The sequence below is a fragment of the Dermochelys coriacea genome, chromosome 2, assembly GCF_009764565.3.
Source record: "Dermochelys coriacea isolate rDerCor1 chromosome 2, rDerCor1.pri.v4, whole genome shotgun sequence".
NCBI classification, from domain to species: Eukaryota; Metazoa; Chordata; order Testudines; family Dermochelyidae; genus Dermochelys; species Dermochelys coriacea.
The window spans coordinates 46,632,415-46,646,375 of record NC_050069.1 but is presented as its reverse complement, the minus strand read 5'-3'; the positions used below and the strand labels follow the sequence as shown (position 1 = coordinate 46,646,375).

The following is a 13,961-nucleotide window of genomic DNA, read 5'->3' as shown; positions in this document are numbered from 1 at the left end:
TTGAGGGGGGAGAGGGGAGGCTGAAAGTAGAGACTGACCTAGTCTATGGAAGGCAAAAGAAGTGGTGCCCCAGATACTTGAGATTCTTGAAGAAGTCACTGATTTATTGCATCCGATGAAGTGAGCTGTAGCTCACGAAAGCTTATGCTCTAATAAATTTGTTAGTCTCTAAGGTGCCACAAGTACTCCTTTTCTTTTTGCGAATACAGACTAACACGGCTGCTACTCTGAAACCTGTGATTTATTACTGAAATTTTTCTGGGTCATTCAAGACACCAATGGTAGGCACCAAATAAGACTGGACAGGATACATTCCAACAGACACAGACAGTAACAGTGAGTTTTAAAAAAAAAAAAAAAACAGTGCTGTATTGTTAAAATGTGTGTTTTTACGTCTATTTTAGTACAAGTTTCGTGATATTGGGTTCACGGTCACTGATTGAGTGGGCAGTCAGTGTGAATTAGTATTGAAAAAGCAGATGCAGAGTCAAAACAAAATAGAGGTTAAGAGTACAAAGAACAAGCACATTTTGCTGATCTTTCTAATCTGGCCTTCAGAATGAGCTCAGAACACAATTACCCAATAAATACCATAGTCTGCTGCCTCAAATGTGTTGAACATATTTTTGCATTAAAGGGAATATATATAACAATTATTGCCACCACTTTGTAAGTATAACAAACATGATAAAATGGGTAGAAAAAAATGAGCAAATGACTGGCTATCTACACACACAGAGGTTTGCAGAGAAGCCAGATCTGCAAGTCTACATTGTCATTTATGGAGAGGCACCTTCCATGTCTTAGGGAAGAATTTTTCTACCTCAAACTAAACATGAGCATCTCCAGGACTGAACTGCTTAGTGTGCAATTCTAGAACGTCTCTCATTAGTAAAAGTATCTATTTCATTAATTAACAAATGGATTCAGTGACAATTTATGGTACTTTCATGACGTTCATTTATAGATTTAGCCATTCAATATCTTTCATTGGTGACTTGATTCTATTCATTTAAAATGCTTACCCAGCTAACTCCGCTATGTAAACATACTTGAGTGCTGCATGGAAATTCAGCTTGGAAGTTGAAAGTAATTGTTGAGGCTGTTGGAACAAGAGTAAGAATAAGCAAAAACAAAAAGTCCATTCAGAACATATCTTGAGACATTTGTCATCAGGACTTTAAACACCATCTCAGGATAATAATGAAGAAATGAACAAATAGTTTACCAATTACTACTTGAATGCTTTGATTATGCTGCACTGTGGGACTCTGTCCCATTACTTGCAGGATCTTAACAGCGTAACACTATGGATTCTAAGATATGCTGTTATTTGGCTGCTGTCCACAATAGCACTGCTGCATTTATTTCTCAATCCCTGCAACAGCTGTAATACTTGGCAATTTCGGCAGTCCCTCCCCTCAGCTTTTACAAATGCTTAGTGATAATATTGTGTTCTCATTCTCACATCACAAATGCAAAACATTTCCCACTAAAATGCAATTTAAAAATTGCTATTTCTTTATGCTATCTACAGTTATATCAATTTTCAAAGTGTTTGTGACAAACTGACATTTTTCAGTTACGATTGCAAAGAATGAGAAATACTGTAGTTGGACACTGAGTTTTTCAAAAGAGAAATTAAATTAAACTCTATTCCACAGTAGAAATTGGACTCTGAGAAAGCAGCAGAATAATTCTTTACAGGAAAATAATCTTTTACTTGTCCCTTCTCTAAGAGTGGGGTCCAGGCCTTTAAGAGGATGACAGGGCTTTGTGTGAACACACAGTCCCTGCCTCCTCCCCTTAAACAGTACCATCATCAGTAGACAAGGACAGATGATGATCTAGCCACTAAGCAGGTCACAATTATTTGTGGAATTTTTACAACAGCAGCTCTGGATTAATTTGTGTGGGTCTATACTTGTGACAGTGTGAAGAGTAAAGATACTGCACTCCCAGCAAACAGTCTAAAAGCCGAGTAGATGGAGAGGCACTGTTCAGGTGAGTAGAATGCCCTACACACCTGAACCCTAGTGTATATACCCTACATGGCTCTCTATATACCCAAGCAGTAACTCTCACATCTACACTACTATTTTTAGATGTGTAGTGTCCTGCTACCTCCCCACTGCTGGAGCTTTTCCCCGCTGCCTCCCCCTTCCAGAGCCTTTCAGTGGAGCCTGTAGCTCCACATATATAGTACTACATGCCGCCACAACCGTAGACAAGGTCTTTATTGTTCTACCACACTGCTTGTTGGAAGTAAAAACAAAATTTTAAATGAGAAATTCCAAATGACCATAAAGAAAAGGTTACTTACCATAATGGGCAACTGCAGATTCACACCCTGGCAATGCAGAGCTTCAGAACCCCTGAAAAGTCCATGTCCCCCCCCCCCCATTTCCCCTCCTGATCCAACTCAATTCCTTCCACCAAATCTCAGAATCCAATGCTTTGGAGTAGAAGTCCAGGGAAGGGATTATGGCAGGTGAGTAGGGTTAAGTATGCAGTGATAAAACTTAGAGAAGAAGCGTAAACCTTCCTTAAGGTACCCTCTGCCTATTCTCAGTGTGAGAGATTAGCTAGTTGTGCAAATCCCAAAATGGTGGGGTGAGGAGTTCTAATTAGACAGACTGTTGAACTGCCCTCCAAAAGCAAGCATTAGCCTCTGATGCCAGCCTAGGAGAGCAATACTGAGTACGAGCCAGGATAAAACTCATATCTTAACAGATTTCCAACACAGAGAAGTTGTGAAGGCAAGCCATATATGCCGCTTTAGTCCTAGCAGATTGAACCTTAGTAGCTGAAGTGTAACAAGTTACAGAACATAACCTAATCCATTTAGACAGACATTGTGTCAAAACAAATTCCTCTCACATTAATCCCCATGAACCACAGATTGTTTAAACAGTGTTTCTCAATGGCCAGTCCCTGAAATTTCCCTGACACAGTTTAGGAAGGCAGCAAGCCAGTCCCCGATATAAAAATGATGAGAAACACTAGGAGGAGATTCCTAAATGCCTTAGTCCTATCTGAATAGGAACTTAAAGCTCTTTTGACAGAGTATGGGGCACTGTGAATGTTTTTTGGGATGAAAGGCATGAGATCAACAGTCTGGTTAAAGTGCAATTCAGATACTATTTTAGGGAGGAAATAAAACTGGGATGGGGATGTAGGAACAGGTGCTAACCAGGGCCTGTTAGAGACCTGACCAGATCCAAGACCTCTAGCCTCATCTGGATCCGAAGAGCAGACCCTCAGAGCCTTGCCTGTGTTACAAGTGCATTTTTAAACTGCTTTTAGTTAAACCACTGCAAACCTTGTGTGGACAATCTTGATCAATTTAAAACCTGGTTTATAATCTTACTACTAATTTCAGCTAAATTGATAGACTATTTAACACTATTTAAGTGTGTCCACACAGGTATTTACACTTGTGTAAATGAAGTCAGTTCACTCACACACACACACACACACACACACAGTTTAAGCCACAGCAACTTGTGCTGAGACAGAATTTAGGCAGAAAGATCTCCAAGTCTTCTCAACTAGTTTTCCAAGGTGTGTGTTGGGGCTGGGGCGAGCTAAGGCAATGAAATCAGTATTCCAAGCATCAGCCATTAGCTTGGCCTTCAAGTCACATGAATCGTTGAGTACAGAAGAAAGGGACAAGAGACAGACTTCTTAAAATGCAGCCCCCCTGGGGTTCAGAAAAGAAAACATCTGATGCTGTGCTCACCTCAGTCTGGAACAGTAACCATGCAGATTAAATTACTACTAAAGAACTAAATTACAGACAACAGTTTAGCAAGAGTCACCAAAACATGAGAGGTTCCTGCATCTGAAATTAGCAGCAATGAAGGAGAAACTGAAGCAGTTGGGGGCTGCTTGTCTCTTAATTAAACTTGGCTATGAATGGCCAGTACTTTCATCAGGCAGCCCCCAAACAGGCACTGCTTTGTAGAAAGTTCCAAAACTCTGTCTCATCCATAGGTGCATCCCAAAAATAAGTATATACAGAGGCCACATCCAAGAAAAATTCATCTAGATTTGGGTTTTTATTACAAACAGAGTTCAGGCCAAGTTCACAAAACTTTGCAAACCTTTTAACAAGCCTGGTCCAAACTATGGTTTGATGTTTTCATCTGGATTTGCTATGTGTTTTAGGATCTCATTCGAGCTTTAAGACGATCTCACCTGGAATACTGTGTGTAGTTCTTGTCTCCCATGTTTAAGAAGGATGAATTCAAACTGGAACAGGTACAGAGAAGGGCTACTAGGATGATCCGAGGAATGGAAAACTTGTCTTATGAAAGGAGGCTCAAGGAGCTTGGCTTGTTTAGCCTAACTAAAAGAAGGTTGAGGGGAGATATGATTGCTCTCTATAAATATATCAGAGGGATAAATACCGGAGAGAGAGAGGAATTATTTAAGCTCAGTACCAATGTGGACACAAGAACAAATGGATATAAACTGGTCATTGGGAAATTTAGACTTGAAATTAGATGAAGGTTTCTAACCATCAGAGGAGTGAAGTTTTGGAATAGCCTTCCAAGGAAAGCAGTGGGGGCAAAAGATCTATCTGGCTTTAAGATTAAACTCGATAAGTTTATGGAGGAGATAGTATGATGGGATAACATGATTTTGATAATTAATTGATCTTTAAATATTCATGGTAAATAGGCCTAATGGCCTGTGATGAGATATTAGATGGGTGGGATCTGAGTTACCCAGGAAAGAATTTTCTGTAGTATCTGGCTGGTGAATCTTGCCCATATGCTCAGGGTTTAGCTGATCACCATATTTGGGGTCGGGAAGGAATTTTCCTACAGGGCAGATTGGAAGAGGCCCTGGAGGTTTTTCACCTTCCTCTGTAGCATGGGGCACGGGTCACTTGAGGGAGGATTCTCTGCTCCTTGAAGTCTTTAAACCACGATTTGAGGACTTCAATAACTCAGACATAGGTGAGGTTTTTCATAGAAGTGGGTGGGTGAGATTCTGTGGCCTGCGTTGTGCAGGAGGTGAGACTAGATGATCATAATGGTCCCTTCTGACCTTAGTATCTATGAATCCATGAATAAAATTGTCAGAGACACAGATGAACATAATTTGTTGGGGAAGAGTCAACCTGGCTTTTGTAAAGGGAAATCATGCCTCACCAATCTACTAGGATTCTTTGAGGCGGTCAACAAGCACGTGGACAAGAGAGATCTAGTGGATATAGTGTACTTTAATTTTCAGAAAGCTTTTGACAAGGTCCCTCACCAAAGGCTCTTCAGCAAAATAAGCTGTCATGGGATAAAGGGGAAGGTCCTCTCATGGATCGGTAACTGATTAAGAGAGAGGAAACAAAGGGTAGGAATAAACAGTCAGTTTTCAGAATGGAGAGAGGTAAATAGTGGTGTCCCCAGGGGCCTGTACCACACCAGTACTGTTCAACATATTCATAAATGATCTGGAAAAAGGGGTAGACAGTGAGGTGACAATTTGCAGATGATACAAAACTACTCAATATAGTTAAGTCTAGGGCAGACTATGAAGAGTTACAAAGGGCTCTCTAAAAGTGGGTGACTGGACAACAAAATGGCAGATGAAATTCAATGTTGATAAATGCAAAGTAATGCACATTGGAAAACATAATCCCAACTATACATATAAAATGATGGGGTCTAAATTAGATGTTACCACTCAAGAGAGAGATCTTTGAGTCATTGTGGATAGTTCTCTGAAAAACAGTCACTCAATATTCAGCAGCAGTCAAAAAAGCTAACAGAATGTTGGGACACTTTAAGAAAGGGATAGATAATAAGACAGAAAATACCATATTGCTTCTGTATAAATCCATGGTATGCCCACATCCTGAATATTGCGTGCAGATGTGGTCACAAAAAAAAAAAAAAAAAAGATATATTGAACTTGAGAAAGTTTCAGAAAAGGGCAACAAAAATGATTAGGAGTACGGAACAGCTTCTGTATGAAGAGAGATTAATACGATTGGGACTTTTCAGCTTGGAAAAGAGACAACTAAGGTCTATAAAATCATGACTGGTGTGGAGAAAGTAAGTAAGGGTGGGTTATTTACTCCTTCTCATAACACAAGAACTGGGGGGGGGTCACCAAATGAAACTAACAGGCAACAGGTTTAAAAACAAAAACAATGGGAAGTATTTTTTCCACACAATGCATAGTTAATATGTGGAACTCCTTGGCAGAGGATGTTGCGAAGGTCAAGACTATAACAGGGTTCAAAAAAGAACTAAATATATTCATGGAGAATAGGTCCATCAATGGCTATTACCCAGGATGGGCAGACATTGTGTCTCTAGCCTCTGTTGCCAAAAGCTGGGAATGGACAACAAGGAACTGATCACTTGACGATTACCTGTTCTGTTCATTCCCTCTGGAGCACCTGGCATTGGCCATCATCGGAAGAAAGGATACTGGGCTAAACGGACATTTGGTCTGACTCACTATGGCCGTTCTTATGTTCGGCCCCGTATTGCTGTTTCTATGTTCCCCACAGCTAATTTTTAACCATGAGCCTCAAATAGAAATGTATTCAAGACATTCAGCCCATAACCTCAGATTTCCCTTTGGGTGATCTGTAAATTTTTGTTAAATGAACAGATTTTAACCATGCTACTCACCATGCTGTGAAGACAGGTGGCGTGCAGGTCTTGCTGGCTGAAGGGATTTACCAATCAGTTTTTTCGTGTCCATCGTCTTTAACATTTTGAGGCTCCACACTTTAAAAAAGGAATCACATACATATAAAGCATTCAGCTACAGATAAGAGTGCAACATTATAACCTCAGCTTCTTGACTGTACCAAGCTGCATTGTAATGCACAAAAATGAAGAACATAGTATACAAACAGCTTGGGAAAACAGTTCCTGGATTGGAAAACAAATATCTAGTCAATTGGTTTTAGAATGAGTATTCCATAAAGTCATTCTAGTCATAAATCTTAGAATTGCCTTTTTAATTACCTCAAACAGCAGCTATCTTTGGGCTTAAGTATTTACTGGTAAGTGACAATTCAAGCTATGAGTTATTTCTGAATAACTCAAATGTTTGTATGATCCAGGATTTGCCCAAGATTTTTCCTAACGTTATGGATTCCATGAAGTGATGGGGCTAATAAAAGATGAGTACAAAGAAGGAGTTACTGACCATTTGCTGAAGGTAGATCCTGTGCCACTCTACCACTCACTGCCTATAGTCTACTTTTGTGTATGTGCCCACTCAGCAGACTTAATTTCAAAATATTTTGATTGTTTATTCAAAAAGCTGAAGCACATACATAACATAGTATTTGTTAGATTAAGCTGGCAATCACTGCCATTTTGGGCTGTACATGAAACATCACATTACAGATCAGGCAAACAGCTCCTTTTTCTGTGTTCAATACTCAATAACTAGAAAGACGAACAAGTTAGACAGACCTGAAAATGCAACAAAATGCTAGAGAGGAGGTGACTAGACTGAATCATCACAGATTAAGAGTCCTAAACATATAGTTTGGTTATGAAATAACTGGGGTTGGGAAAGATGAATATGGAAGCATAGAACATGAAGAACATAAACAGTAAAGATGAAGAGGCTGGTTCATGGAGTACAGTTAAAAAGAGTGCAGATGAAATAAAGAAAAATGTAGGCTGAACATTAGAAAAAGTGCTACAGTGTTTCACAGCCTAATAGAACTGCAACAAGGAAAATTATAAAGCTAGCCTTGACAAACTACTGAGACATTTAAGAAATAATACTCCACTGGTAGGGAGATAGAAAGAAAAAATATTTTATTTGATATGAAAGTGTTCAGTAAGATCAGTCTATGATGCTGGATAACAGGGAACTATATTTGTTACAGAATTTAGACACAAAACCAACATGGAAACTTGGTGTTAGAATCAATGGTAGACTCCGTTGGACAAAAACTGACCAAGAAAACTAGGATTTTGCTTTACAAAGCTACTCAAAGAGATGTGGTTTTTTATCTAGCTATCTTAGTCTCCTTAAAACATCTCTCTTTTCACTGCAGTTAGTATGACTACAAGAAGGGAGGTGAAGGTAGTTTTCAATCAAGATAGCTTAACACAGTTGGTAAGCCCCCTTAAAAAGATATCTAAACAATTTAAATATCTTTACAGTCATGTTGTAGCTCAGGGCTTATCTACATATAAAGTTGCATCACTTTAACATCACATCTTTATTTAAACCAGGGCAATGGCGTATTTAGCTTGTTCCTTTGTCACCATGACAGTTGAACCAGATAGCAAAGACACACAAACTCGGTGGCAAAGGCACTGGAAGCTGCCAGAGCCTCGGCTGGGGCAAGGCTTCCCAAGCTCCCACTAGTGCAGCTGAATTGGTGGATACACCGGTAGTAATTTCTAAAATTCCCTACTTTGTCTTTAGCCCAGGGAATCACATAGCTTGGTGAGAACTTTTCCTTCGAAGAAACAGAACAAAGGCAAACTTGGGGTGGTGTTTGCAACTGTAAAAATAAATAATAATAATAATTAAAAAAAAACCCTGTATTCTCCAAGGGACTATGCAACCCAAGGAAAGACTGCTGTAGTAGGGCAATCCAAAAGGAAAGTGATTAGGTGACGGGAACAATGGGGAAAAAAAACTAAAGCTGGATAGGGAATGGAGGAGGGACTGGAAGCAGGGAGGCTGTCCAAAACTTGTGATCCAGTATCACTTACAATATTAATGTTATACCACTTCAAATGATTGTTGGAAGTTCTAAATGCCAAGGATTTGTTAATCATTTTTGTACATGTTTAGCTATATACTCCCCATTACAATGGTATGATTTCATTAGTTGTGCTACATTTCTAAACTTTGAGAGTTTTAAGTCCCCACCTCTGTAACTACATTAGTGAAAGTTACAGTCAAGTATAAAAGTCATTTTAAATCCTCCTCCACTTATCACTTACGCACAGCACATTACACAATACTAACTCTCAAGAGAAACCTGAAGGCAAACTGACCTTGTATATGCCAAGACAATTATGGAGTCCAAAATTTAGGGGTTAACAGGCAAGTACAGGAAGAACAGACTGTCAAAGCATTTCACGTATTTTTGAAATGAATGTAAAGACTACTTATAGATTTTGGTACCAATTTAATATTTTATTACCCTGATATTCATCTATCAAAACCCATCAATTCAACAAAGATCCTAGAAGTTACCTGCAAAAAGAAAAAATGGGGTTTGACTTGTTTAATTACCTTGTATATTTAAGATCTAAAAGGATTATAAAAGAAGATGAATTTTTATTTTCTTACCTTTTTTCTTTTGAGATTAGAATTGAGGTTTTGTCTACACTGGAGGACAATTGGAGAGGTGGTAGGATTAGGATACCAGGTAAGGAGGAAGTGAAACCTGAGAGGATGCATTTTATTTTTATTCAGTCTGCTTAGAACTTTAGGGATTTTATTTATTTGGTATTTAAGCTAAATACTGAGAAACATTTAAGAGAAAAAGCATCTCTGCTTAAGATTCCACAACCCAAATACTTCAGTTAAAGTCTGAGCAATCTCACTGTCCACAATTCAGTGTTCAACAAGCTTTTAAGCAAAGCCTGCAACCACTAGACTTAGCACCTCCAGTATTTCTAAAATAAAAAGTTAGACCACCCCTACAAAAAAAATTGTAGCCTTTCAGGCAATTAGTAATATTACAATAGTGCCTACAGGAACAAGCCAGGTTGGACCCAAATTGCTAGGGACTTGCAGTTATGTAATAAGATAATCTTTTGGGGGCAGGGGCTATAACAATCTTAGCTCAAGACAAGATGCAAATGGTGGATAAAACAAACAGGACTGGAGGGAATGGGCAGAAGAGGACAAGGCACACTGGTCATACAGTACTATTTATTTTACTACACCATGCACAATTTGTAGGTTAGGCAGATCAGTAATCTTTTTACATCAAAGGTCAAAAAAACCACAATCATCTTCCCTCTCTTTGCAGACACCCTTCATAGTTGTTTCTAAAACGCACACACACTGCGGTTCATCTTCAAAGGGTCACTCAACTTGATTTTTCTGAAATCAGCTAATTTTTTAAAGTTTGTTTCACCAGTGCAACACCTCAATAATGTGATGCTGATACATGGTACATATTTAAATTCACTTCTATTCTGTATTGTTTACAGAACTCTTGGAGACCAGGAGCAAGCAAATCCAAGAGTGATTTTTTTCTGGTTTAGCTTAAACAGTTTATAAAATGACAAACTAAGAGATCTAAACCCGAAAAAGGAACTCTGATTCCAGAATAAAAAAGTGTCCACACAGGGAGTTACATCATTATAATTGCATGGTTTTAAATTGCCACACCCTAGTTTATACTGGTCTGACTTCCCAGAGAGACAAACCTTTAAAAACATCTGGAATGTCAGGCTTGGACTTAGTGGGGGAACCTGTGAGAAGACTCAAGCCTAGGAGCTCTAACACCTTAACTGAAAAGGTCAAAGAGAAAAAAAATCCTTTACCCAAAATATAAAAGTGTAACTCAAGTTGGAATTAACAAAGAATTGAAGCTTCCCCACTGCTCTCCCGACCTTTTCCTGGCTCTTGTAAAGTCTCCATTTCATTTCATTACGTCTCCAAGTCACTGAATCTTCTGGCCGACAGGGCCTACATTGCCACGCAAAAAGAAAAGGAGGACTTGTGGCACCTTAGAGACTAACAAATTTATTAGAGCATAAGCTTTCGTGAGCTACAGCTCACTTCATCGAAATGCATCCGATGAAGCGAGCTGTAGCTCACGAAAGCTTATGCTCTAATAAATTTGTTAGTCTCTAAGGTGCCACAAGTCCTCCTTTTCTTTTTGCGAATACAGACTAACACGGCTGCTACTCTGAAACCTGTGATTGTACATTGCCACGGTTTTTTTGTTGATTTTTTTTTAAAGCCCCTTGGGTTGCAGTTGTCACCTGTGCAGGTTTCCCCAGGGCTGTCCCTTTTTAGATGCAGGTGTCCCATGAAATAGGAAAGGGTGCTCCGTACACACTGACAGCTGTGCAGTTTCATGGGCTCTGGATCATCTCAGAGTGGGCTGGTTTTGGTACCGCTAAGACAGCAACCCTCCCGGAGAGGCCATCTGTGCACCCGACAGACATGAGTCAGCCACCTCTCCTCGCCCCCTCCGCGGATCGCGCCCCTCTTTTGACACAGACTCTCAGCGTACCTGGCGCGGTCAGTCCAACACAGGGCAACGCCCGCCCGCCCCTCGCCGCCCCCTGCTCCCGCTCCCCTTCCCATCGGCCCCCCCGCTCCTACTACCCCCCCCCATCGCCCTGCTCCCCGCCCCTCCCTTCTACCCCCACACCACAGCTCCGTCCGCCTTGCGCCGCTGCCGCCCTGCGCGCACCTGCCCGCAGCGAGCCGCCGCCGCCCCACGGAAGCAGCCTCGAGCAGCAGCGGCCTGCTGACTTCGCGCTTTGTCGGCCCGCGAGCCGCGCGTGCGGGGCGGGGTCAGGCTCCACAAGGGGGGCGGAGCCTTCCCGTTAACCGTTCAACGGCTGCGCCGCGACAGCCAGACAATGCTCCAGGGATCCCGGAAGGGGCGGGACGAAGGCGCCAGGCCCCACCCCCGCCATCAGCTTACTACCCCCTCATCCTCCCCTGGCCGTCAACCTAGTGCCACCCCCCGGCTCTGCCCCTCCCCGGGCCCCCCCCGCCCCTCCCCCCACACCAGCCTACTGCCCCCTCCCCGGGCCCTGCCATCAGCCTAGTGCCCCCCCCGCCCCTCCCCCCACACCAGCCTACTGCCCCCTCCCCGGGCCCTGCCATCAGCCTAGTGCCCCCCCTCTGACCCTCCCTCCCGCCAGCCTACTGCCCCCTCCCCGGGCCCTGCCATCAGCCTACTGCCCCCCTGCCCCTCCCCCCACACCAGCCTACTGCCCCCTCCCCGGGCCCTGCCATCAGCCTACTGCCCCCCCTCTGACCCTCCCTCCCGCCAGCCTACTGCCCCCTCCCCGGGCCCTGCCATCAGCCTACTGCCCCTGCCCCCCCACACCAGCCTACTGCCCCCTCCCCGGGCCCTGCCATCAGCCTACTGCCCCCCTGCCCCTCCCCCCACACCAGCCTACTGCCCCCTCCCCGGGCCCTGCCATCAGCCTACTGCCCCCCTGCCCCTCCCCCCACACCAGCCTACTGCCCCCTCCCCGGGCCCTGCCATCAGCCTACTGCCCCCCTGCCCCTCCCCCCACACCAGTCTACTGCCCCCTCCCCGGGCCCTGCCATCAGCCTACTGCCCCCCTGCCCCTCCCCCCACACCAGTCTACTGCCCCTCCCCGGGCCCTGCCATCAGCCTACTGCCCCCCTGCCCCTCCCCCCACACCAGCCTACTCCCCGGGCCCTGCCATCAGCCTAGTGCCCCCCCTCTGACCCTCCCTCCCGCCAGCCTACTGCCCCCTCCCCGGGCCCTGCCATCAGCCTACTGCCCCCCTGCCCCTCCCCCCACACCAGCCTACTGCCCCCTCCCCGGGCCCTGCCCCACCCTCTGTCTAGTGCCCCCTTACCTTCCCCTCTAGGGTTGCCAACATTGTAATATTTAAAAACCGGACACACCAGCAGGAGTGCCCCCTGCCCTGCCCCCTTTCCCCCCCTCCCCCGAGGCTCCGCCTGGGTTGGGAGGGACTTGTCTGCGGAGCCGGGGCTGGGAGCTGCAGCCACCCGCCGCAGGTAGGAGGTACAGTTGCCGACTTAATATTCGCCCAAAACTGAACACCATTGCTCCACTCCCTGCCCTGCCCCTTCTTTGAGGCCTCACCCCTGCTTACTCCATCCCCCCTCCCCCTGTCGCTTGCTCTCCCCACCCTCACTCGCTCGCTTCTTTTCAGAGGGCTGAGGTGCGGGAGGGGGTGAGGACTCCAGATGGGGGTGTGGGCTCTGGGGTGGGGCCAGGGATGAGGGCTTTGGGGTGCATGAGGGGAGGATCTGGGCTGCGGCTGAGGGGTTCAGGTTGCAGGAGGGGGCTCTAGGCTGTGTGTGTGTGGGGAGGTGAGGGCTCTGGCTGGGGGTGGCACTGAGGTGTTTGGGGTGTAGGAGGGTGTCCTGGCTGCCCCTATGCTTAGTTGCTGGAGGGGGGAATATGCAGCTGCTTCTAGGAGCCACACAGAGCCAAGGCAAGCAGGGAGCCTGCCATAGCCCCGCTGCACTGCCGACCGGACTTTTAAAGGCCTGGTCAGTGGTGCTGACTGGAGCTGCCAGGGTCCCTTTTTAACCTGCTGTTCTGGTCAAAAATCAGACAGCTGGCAACCTTTTAGGAGATAGCCCTGGCTAAGTAAGGGCTGGTGCGGGTGATGACTCGGCACCTCCCCTGCCCGCAGTAGCCAGACTTTGGGAGTCCAGTCAGTAGATGTGACCGGACACTGTCAGGCCCCCTTTTTGACCAGACTTTCCAGTCAAAAACCACCTAGCCACCCTATCCTCCTGCCATTTGCCTCGTACTACTCCTCCCGCTCTGCCCCTGCCCCCACCATCAGACTAGTGTTGCCCCCACTGTCAACTTAGAGCCAATCCTGCTCTGTCCCATATCAGCCAATAGCCGACTTCACTCTGTCCCCGCCCCTATTTCTTGTGTGGGATATTTTCTCTCCCACTCCCGAATTGGGAAACAGAGGCGAGGAGTGCGGGAGACAGCTGTCCTACGGGGTGCAGGGATTAGGCTGTGTGTGTTGTGTGTCTCCCACCCAGAGGATACTGTGTCCCAAGTAGCTGCTCAGCCTTTTGCTTGGGGTGGGGTAGGTTGGTGGGTGGATTGGGAAAATAGAGACTTCCCAAGATCTGAGTAGGAGATTCACAAAGCAACATCTTCCCTCTTAAGTGGTGGAGAGCTTGCAGTTCTGCCAACCCCCTGCCTGCAAAAATCATGACACAGGCCTAAAATCATGAGAATTGTAAAAATAAACAAATGAGTGCAGGATGTATTTTCTTTG

At 44.6% G+C, this 13,961-nt stretch overlaps 1 protein-coding gene across 10 annotated transcripts in view; it reads right to left on the bottom strand.

The window, feature by feature from the left end:
* C2H8orf88 (chromosome 2 C8orf88 homolog) overlaps positions 1 to 11,519 on the bottom strand; it is an 83,061-nt gene extending 71,542 nt beyond the window's left edge. For 6 of the 10 annotated variants that reach the window (XM_043507633.1, XM_043507631.1, XM_038392602.2 and 3 more), the window contains exons 1-3: positions 11,390 to 11,519; positions 6,651 to 6,749; positions 1,026 to 1,102 (exon numbers count right to left, since the gene is read on the bottom strand). In XM_043507633.1, coding sequence (XP_043363568.1) covers positions 1,026 to 1,102; positions 6,651 to 6,735 — 162 coding nt within the window. In that variant the 5' untranslated portion in view covers positions 6,736 to 6,749; positions 11,390 to 11,519. Of the gene's footprint in view, positions 1 to 1,025; positions 1,103 to 6,650; positions 6,750 to 9,300; positions 9,398 to 11,339 lie in introns of all 10 variants that reach the window. The other 4 variants (XM_038392603.2, XM_038392595.2, XM_038392597.2 and 1 more) reach the window with 4 other exon arrangements.
* Between the last annotated feature and the right edge of the window lie 2,442 nt (positions 11,520 to 13,961).